This window comes from Phoxinus phoxinus (assembly GCF_949152265.1).
Source record: "Phoxinus phoxinus genome assembly, chromosome: 4".
In the NCBI taxonomy this organism is placed as follows: Eukaryota; Metazoa; Chordata; class Actinopteri; order Cypriniformes; family Leuciscidae; genus Phoxinus; species Phoxinus phoxinus.
In genome coordinates, this window is record NC_136879.1 from 34842577 (window position 1) to 34852030 (window position 9454).

Below are 9454 nucleotides of genomic sequence, written 5' to 3' on the forward strand. Positions count from 1 at the left end.
AGGTCTACACTTTATTGGCTGAATGCGCGAGGATGACGCACGAGCAGTCTGCAGATGAAAGTGGGAAATCCTTATTTACCTTTTGAATGTTGAGCGCGTTATTAACTTTTGAATAAAAGCTGACGCGGGACAAAATGCCCGATTTCCCAACGCGTTGAACTGAGCAATGCCATTGTGCCATTTTAATAGGCTACTTTTAAACGCATATAGCTCAGTAATGTCAGTTTTATGTAGCCTATTTGCTGAGAGGGGGCGGGATTTTTGTTGGGAAATTCCGGGGAGAGACGCACACTTCGATTAGACTGGATAAACACATGCAGCATCTTAATTGTTAAGAAAATTAAACGAAATAAATGAATAAATCAAGCCTTTATTACAAAACACTAGGCTATATCATACAGCATTCTTAAAAATGCGCACCCCTAGTTCCTCCGTCTATGGCCCATGACGCGATGAGCATTTACTATAGCTACTTCCGAGTCCGAGTTGCGGGCGGGTTAGTTGAAAACGTCGGTCGGGTGCGGGTTGTTTATACATTGACCCGCGCATCACTGCTGTGCACGCAGTGGTGCTCGGGCACGAGACATGAAGGCATCTGATTGGTTCTTTACATTCGCACCGAATGGCAGTGATTGGTCAGAGTTTTTACTGTCCTACAGCTGCTACAGAGGTCAGATTTTTTTCATTCCTTTTTCTGAACACATAATGTATTGACTACTATCAGAATGGAAGGACCATTTCACCCAGTATAAAATAAAATGTTTCTGAACAGGATTACCTACCCTAGCTTTAAATAAATCTGTAATTTATTTAGAATTGAAAGGTACACGTTGTAATTTCGTCAGTCAATCGTGAAAGTCTAGTCGTTGAAAGCTTCTGGCAACATTAAATCCACGAGAGAAGACCATTCTAGAGACAAAGCAAGTAGAGAGTTTGAGTTTGAACGCGCACGCGCTATATCTGAGCGAGAGCAGACAAGAGCCCTAAAACTGTATATTTGAGAACGACGCATCCAGTTTTGTGAAATCCGTCTGCGAGTTGAGAGATTTGTGCTCGCACATTACTTGTATGCGCTCTTGACGTTTGTCATTAAAATAACGCCGTAGAAAGGGCCTCAAATAAACTATAAAAAAGTGAATATAATTGTGTCAGCAATCGATGTTTTATTGGTTAAAATCAATGGAGAATATCTCTTATTTTTCCGTGGTGCACCCACGGGATCTGCGCCTATGTTCTGACATGAGAAGCACATTAGGCTGCGTTTATTTATTTAGTTCATAAATGGCTTTATATTCTTACCAGTGAAGCACATTGGGCCTCTATTTATTTATTTTTAATTGTATGTGTGTATATATTATTATTATTATTATTATTATTAGATCAATGGTTTTATATTCTGACCTGCAAATTACTTGAATCTGCATTTTATGTATGAAAGGTTATTTTATTATTATTATTATTATTATCAGTAGTAGTAGTTATGGATATTATTACTTACAGTTAGGCACATTGGGATAAGAGATAGTATTTTAACATTGAAAACACTTTTATATCGTTCAACAATACATGAAGTGGGCCTCAAAATGAGTTCATCCCTCTCAAACACTTTCTCTCTTTCTGCAGCTGAAGCCAGCGGAGCGCGGGGATTCCGTCTTTTTCTCCTGTCACGCCATCAACTCATACGGCGAGGGCAGAGGGCTCATCCAGCTGACAGTGCAAGGCAAGACAATCAGCCATGAACAACATGCTCACATCTTACATGATACTCTTTATCTAGAGACACAAAATCAATAATTTACCTCCGGGCCCCAAGCCACCTCTTACTCTTCAGCCTCTCTCTCTCTCTCTCTTTGTCTCAATCTCCTCCATCTGTTTGAAGTCTGTTTCCACTTGTTTGGTTCGCAGAACCCCCTGACCCCCCAGAGCTGGAGGTTCGAGAGGTCAAAGATCGGAGTATGAACCTAAGGTGGACGCAGCGGTTTGACGGCAATAGCATCATCACCAGCTACGACATTGAGTACAAGAACAAATCCGGTGCGGCATTGCTTTGTTTCCATTTCAAGCTTGGATGAATTACATTGTGAACGTGCATTAAATATGTATTTGTATGTCAGAAGAATATGTAGCGAATAAGCTCAGACTGTGAGAAGATGAATGGGATGTGAACGGATTTCTGCGACGTTGCGACTCGAGTGTATTGCCTTATTTTGCTGTTTGTACATCTGCGTCATCCAAGTTTTCCATGCATCGCTTGTTTTTCATATCCGTATGATTTGACCTGTAAACAGTCCTTTTTGCATGCTAACAAACTTAATGTTCTAGAACAGGCTGGATGGAGGTGTGATGTAGTAATGTATCCGTGTTATTTTGTCCTTGTCGTAGACCCGTGGGAGCTGAAACATGCCACCCGTAAGATCTCGCCAACCAACAACCAGGCCAACATAGTGGAGCTCCACCCGGCGTCCGTGTACAGCATCCGCATGTACTCCTACAACAAGATTGGACGCAGTCAAGCCAGCAAAGAGCTGACCATCAGCACAGAGGAAGCACGTACGTCTACCGCCCCTGATGTACACACAAGCTGATATTCGTAAAGCATAAGACACTTTAATTAAAACAATAATTATCTAAAAGATAAAGAAATCTGGCATCATCACTCACCCTCCTACATGCTGTTCCAAACCTGAACTTCCTTCTGTCTGTGGAACACAAAAGATGTATTTTTGAAGAATTTCCTGGCCATTCTTTTCCATACTGTTCACAAAACCGGAACGATTTGGTTCTCACTGACTCATTGATTCAGTCACAATGGTTAAAAGCTCACTGGAGGGAAAGATCAGTGAATAACAACTTCAGACACCATATGACTTGTACTTGGAATTTAGCGCCTATTTCATACAGGACACTTTTATTATACTTTTATGGAGCTTTTGCACCATTTTTGAAGCTTAAAAGTACCAGTCCCCTGTCATTCTAGTTACATAAAAAAGTTTCCAGGGTGTTATTCAAAATTTCTCCCATTGTGTTTCACAGAAAAAAGAAAGTCATCCAGGTTTGGAATGACTTCAAGATGACAGAATTTTGTATTCCTTTAATAATCTTGTGACGTCACGTGATTCTCTTCTCACAGCTCCTGATGGGCCACCCATGGAGGTGATTTTACAGCCAATGACTTCTCAAAGTATCCGTGTCACCTGGAAGGTAAGCCTGCGACTTCTAAACTTGACGTTTTTTTTGGACTTTAGAGATTTAGATTTACGTCTCTCTCCTTTTCTTTTCGCTCCACTCAGGCACCTAAGAAAGAGCTCCAAAATGGAGTGATCCGTGGCTATCAGATTGGTTATAGGGAGAATGGACCGGGCAGTAATGGACAATACAGTATAGTGGAGATGAAAGCCACAGGTGACAGTGAGGTGTACACACTGGATAACTTGAAGAAGTTTGCTCAGTACGGCGTGGTGGTCCAGGCGTTCAACCGAGCCGGAACCGGACCTTCCAGTTCTGAGATCAATGCCACAACACTTGAAGATGGTAATGAAACTATCCATTCATTCATCCATTCATCCATCATGCTCTAGGGATTTCTCTTTCGTGTAAATTGCGCAGGAGTCATGTGTACGGAGCGACTCTGACCCGTGGTCCTCATCCACATGCGTGTCACTGTCATTGTGGCGACAGTGATATTGATGCTGTTAAGGATAATAGTAATAACAACAAGCATAGGAAAAATAATTATAATTAGCCTGTCTGCCGAGGCCCCTCTCCCTGATCCGCTGCTTTTCCTCCCAGTCTAATTATCTGCAGCTGAGCGCATTGTCTCCCCCTCTCTCTTTTCATCTTTCCTCCAGATCCCTCTCTCCGGCTTTCAACTCCCCTCCTCTCTGCTCCCACTCCTCTCTCACTCTCTCTCAAAACACCTTTCATTTATCTCTCCCTCCATCTCCCAACTTCCCTTTCCACCCCTCCCGCCCACTTCTGTCCCGCTGTATTTCTTCTCCATTCTTATTTTTGGAAAGCTCCTGGGTTGTTTTTGTGCCACTGTTGAGTTCTTCCATCACTTTTTCCCTGATGACTTTGTTTTTACCTCCATCAGTGGTTTTCTTGTCAAGTTTGTTTCCCTTCTAAAATTTCCAACCTGAAAATTCAAAAACATTTTCCAACTCAACCAAGACGGTTTACCAGATTGAAACCAGGTCTACTTGCTAACCAAACAAACTTAACTTAACTCTACAACTAAACCAACTTTGACCAGCTAATGATCATAAAACTGTACCATCTGGAAACCATGTAAAAGCAGCTACCACTTTAGGGTGTTTTCACTTGCATACTCTATAAAACAGGGGTGTCCAATCCTGCGCCTGGAGGGCCACTGTCCTGCAGAGTTCAGCTCCAACCCCAATTAAACACACCTGAACCAAGTAATCAAGGTCTTACTAGGTATTCTAGTAACTTCCTGGCAGGTGTGTTGAGGCAAGTTGGACCTAAACTCTCCAGGACAGTGGCCCTCCAGGACAGAGTTTGAACACCCCAGCTATAAAACAATCAAACTCAGACCTAGAATGAAAGTGAACCATTGGCCAATGTCGAGCTTTCATTGAGGGTCTGTCAGTCTAGTTTTTTTGTTGTGTATTCCACACCTTTGGCACTAGTCGGTGGCTTTTCGACCGTTTGAGCATGTTGAATCAGCGACGGAGCCCGTCGGTGAGAGAGAGATAACTCTGATTGGCTGTTCAGCTTAGCGAACCAATGCATGAGAAGATCAAATTGATGATAGCAAGAAAACAACAAAGTCAAGAGGGCACACAGGCTCTTCTCATTTTATAACAACAGTCCTAGCTTATCCGGTTTCCCCTTTTTAAAGGACAAGTTCGGTATTTTACACTTAAAGCCCTGTTTACAGATCGTATCTGATGAAATAGAACGGTTAAGATTAAACTTTGGACAGATGCTGCTGTCGCGAGAATTTTAGGTTTATATCGCTTTCCCCCCTCACCCCCACAATGGTTGTCTATGTGCACTGGAAGATTCCTTCCTAAAACACATTAAACTTTCGTTTACAAAGACGTGAAACTCACCGAGTGGTCAGGGTTGTTCACTGATACGGTTCCAAAAAAAATCGCTGAAAAAGATGCATTCCAACAGGTTTTATCGTAGTTTTTGTCCAACTCCATGACTTGTATTGAATGTGCTGTGTGAGGTGCGGTATTACTCCGCCGCTGGAGTGTCTATTATTCAAGCTCTCAACGGAAGAATCACGGGTGTGACACGTTTGGCAAAATAGGTCCACAAAAGCTAAACAAACCTAAAATTCTCGCGACAGCAGCATGTGTCCAAATTGTAATCTTAACCGTTCTATTTCATCAGATACGATCTGTAAACAGGGCTTTAAGTGTAAAATACCGAACTTGTCCTTTAAATGATGAATATGGACTTCTGCCACATGCTGCTATAGAGAGTTATTTCCTCTCATTCAGGCGCAGAATGGTCTGGCTAGATGGCTGTAGTCTTTCCTGTGATTTCAAGTGCAAGTTTTTGTCCCAGACGCAGGCAACATGAGGTGACACCGCGGTCTAGGTCGCCAGTTCTTTGATGTCGATTCATTGTGTCAAGGCGTCATTGAAATGGGCTCCAAAAATGGAGGGTTTGGTTTGCTTCACAGAGGCCTCTTTGGAATGATTCATTGAAAAGATCTGACTCAAGCGAATGATTTGTTCATGAATCAGACATGGCTACTTCTTTAATGAATGTGCTAAGAAGATCTAGGGTGGGTGTCATGATGTTCAATGCATCATGACTTAATAATAATAATTTGTTACATTTATATAGCGCTTTTCTGGGTCCTCAAAGCGCTTCACATATGGAAGGGGGGAATCTCCTCAACCACCACCAATTTGCAGCATCCACCTGGATGATGCGACAGCAGCCATATTGCGCCAGAACGCCCACCACACACCAGCTTACTGGTGGAGAGGAGACAGTGATGAAGCCAATCAGTATATGGGGATGATTAGGATGCCATGATGGACGGAGGCCAGGGGTCAAATTTAGTCAGGATGCCGGGGTTAGACCCCTACTCTTTTTCAAAGGACATCCTGGGATTTTTAATGACCACAGAGAGTCAAGACCCCGTTTTATCGTCTCATCCGAAGGACGGAACTTAAATTTAGTCTGTCACATACAGTAAACCTATTGAATGACTTCAGGAAATATATAGTGCACAAATTATATAGACAACTTTCCTGACACTTTTATGGTACTGAACTCATTGACTTTCATTATATTGACAATAGGGGCTTTCACACCGGGTAGTTCTAAGAACTAGCCACCAGGATGGTTCCCCAAGAACAAATGGTTGCCTTAGGAAAAAAATTCTGGTTGCATTTTCACCGGCAGTAGGAACTAAAGTGGCGTAAGCCGCGCTTGTTGTTGTGACTTTTATTTTGACGGAGCTGAGAACGCCAGAGCCTGAGTTCACAGTGCTCGCATTCTTCGTGTTCATTAGTTTACGATCTGTCTAACAGTCCTGTCTAATACGTTATTAGATAGAACTGTTGTACATAGAAAGTAGACAGTACATGAAATATACCTTACAGTATATGGTATTAGCGTATGCCGTGTGGTGGATATCCAGTGTCGCCAGCTGAGCAGAAATACATAATCATGTTTGGATTGGTCCCCTCAAAGTTGCGTTGGATTTTCTTCTTAGCATAAAGGTTAAGAGGCCCATCTATCACTGTTTTCCATTTTCGTGGAGTTGGAGTAAATATAAAGACTATAATCTGTGTTTACACAGGTTTTTAAAAACTGGCGGGTGCTGGTGTTTCGCGTGCGTTCGGCCAATCAGTGTACGCACTAACGTCACTGGTAGTTCCTATAGTGCTGTTTTAGACCCTACTCTGAACTAGGAGCTAAATTAGTTCCTCCAAAAGGAGTTCCTATAACTAAAATCGTTCCTAGTTCCTGCGGTGCAAATACGCCAAAATCCAGGAGCTTCCACTAATAGTTCTAGGAACTATGAAAAGGTTCCTCCGGTACGAAAGCCCCTAATAGCAGCCAAGGACAAAAAAAAAGAAAGTCATTCTGGTTTGAAACCACATGAGTGTGAGTTAATAATTATAGCTGGGAGGAAAGCAAGATGCCAATATACCCGTAAGATGCCAATATACCTGTTTAGTGCATCAGATCCAGAAAGTGAGTGAGAGACTGGGCTTTGCAGGCAGGGTTGAAGAGTTATAGCGAGTTGTGCTTGTGAGCGCTCTGTCAAGCCACTCTACTCTAAATGGCAGTTTTAGTGTGGTCCACCAGGGCCAGACAGAGTCGGACCCTAAGGCCTCTTCAAACAAATACCATCATTTCTCCTCTGCTCTCTCTCCCTCCCTCCTCTCACCGTCTCCTTTACTCGCTCCTCTTCCTGCGCCAGCTGCAGCTGCTCCCTCATAGAGCCAAGCCAGCTTTATCCCTCCTCTATCCCTCCTTTCATCCTGTCGTCCGCACATGCTTTTTCCCTCCCAGCAAGTCACACAGACAGGCTCTGTGTCCCCTCAATAGTGCCATTATTTATTCAGGGACGCAATTTGGCACATCACCACCACCACATTTGCAGCGCATCCGGAAAAAAAGCAAACGCATTTAGTAGGTGAAACAGCTCAAGATCGAGATAACAGTAACGTTTCACTTCTCTTCAGCTTCAGGATGTGATTGTTCTGTCCTTTTTGAGTGCAGTTACAAGGTTGTTGATGCTCTTGGGCCTCACCAAGTGCTCCAATTGCAGTATATTACTGTCATTTTACTATATCACTGTAATTGTGCTCTTTCACTGCAATTTTTGGTTTCCACTTCACCTATTGTATCTTGTTTCCATTGGTGCCTGAATTATTTTCCCGCTGCTTCCTTTCCCTTTTATGTGACCGTCTCTTGTTTTCTTTTCCTCTCGCAGTTCCCAGCCAGCCACCCCAAAATGTGCGGGCCATCACGGTGACATCGGACGAGGCGGTGATCACGTGGTCGGAGCCCCCGCGGATGACCCTGAATGGGGTTCTGAAGGGCTACCGTGTGGTGTTCTGGTCCCTCTACCCCGATGGAGGTGGGTGCTGTGGGGGCCAGACACTGGGGCTCAACCAGAGTAATTATACGCTACTACTGTTACTCCCTCACTAGCCGCAGTCCCCGTAGAGCGCCCCCTACTGTCCGCCCGTGTATCTGTATCCCAGCCAGTCCAAACCACAGACGGTGTACATTTGTGGGTGGACGGGTGTATGTGTGTGTGTTGTCTTTCACATCTAACAGGAAAATGTGAGGAAAATGTAGATAAAAAAATGCTAAAAGTGTGAAGAAAATGTATTGCTTTGAACTTGCTAAAAAATGTCCACACAAATATTGTACAATTTACACTAGCTTTCAACAGTTTGGGGTAGATACGATTTTTCAATTTTTTAGAATGGTCACCAGGGCTGAATTTATCCGATCAAAAAATACAGTAAAAACTGTTTATACGGTATATAATATGTATATTATTCCTGTCATGTAAAGCTGAATTTTTAGCATCATTACTCCAGTCTTCAATGACACATGATCCTTCAGAAATCATTATTATATGCTGATTTATTGCTCAAGAAACATTTGGGTCACACTTTAGATTAGGGTCCAATTCTCACTATTAACTACAACTTTTGTCTCAATAAATGCCTATTTACTGCGTATTAATAGTTAGGAAGGCATTTGTTAAGTTAAGTAGGATTAGGAATATATAATATGGTCATGCAGAATAAGGCATTAATATGTGCTTTTTAAGTACTAATAAACAGCAAATGTCCTAGTAATATGCATGCTTATATAAGCAACTAGTTATAGTGAGATTTGGACCTTATATTAAAGTCTTACCAACGTTTCTTATCATCAATGTTGAAACCGACTGAATATGACATGCAGACAAAAATATATATTCTCACAAATTAAGAATTTATTCCCATGATTTATAAATGAATTCCCTTGTTTTAATAAATCAGGGCCACATTGTACTAATCCGTTTCCTTGTTTTGGTAGAAACAAGGGAGGAATGTATAAAACCAAGGAATGAATTCTTAATTTGTGCACAATCTATGTATGAAAAAAAAAGAAGAAAAAAAAAATATATATATATTGCTCAGTGGATATATAGATATATATAGCTCAGCCGAATAATGTCTTACAAGGTAAGGGTATGTTATTTATAACTAACTGAAATGCAAGAACAATATGGTTTTGTTGTTGTTGTTGTTTATTTGGCTGTGTGTCACTTACAAAAAAAGTACTGTTTTGCTGTTAAGTAACATGGTACAGTGAAGACATCAGATGGTAATATATACCATGCACTGAATCTTATTCAGTAGGAATCAAGTTTCTTCAAAGAATAGCATGGCATTACCATCGTACAGGAATAAATGCTATTTACATCTTTTTACTTTTTTGTTTGTTT

General features: G+C 41.8%; 1 protein-coding gene across 1 annotated transcript in view; it reads left to right on the top strand.

Annotated features, from left to right (window-relative positions):
* dscaml1 (Down syndrome cell adhesion molecule like 1) overlaps positions 1–9103 on the top strand; it is a 90683-nt gene extending 81580 nt beyond the window's left edge. The window contains exons 13-18 of the mRNA XM_079609485.1: positions 1624–1720; positions 1906–2034; positions 2383–2550; positions 3131–3201; positions 3291–3531; positions 7937–9103. Coding sequence (XP_079465611.1) covers positions 1624–1720; positions 1906–2034; positions 2383–2550; positions 3131–3201; positions 3291–3531; positions 7937–8157 — 927 coding nt within the window. The 3' untranslated portion in view covers positions 8158–9103. The remainder of the gene's footprint in view (positions 1–1623; positions 1721–1905; positions 2035–2382; positions 2551–3130; positions 3202–3290; positions 3532–7936) is intronic.
* The last annotated feature ends 351 nt before the right edge of the window (positions 9104–9454 follow it).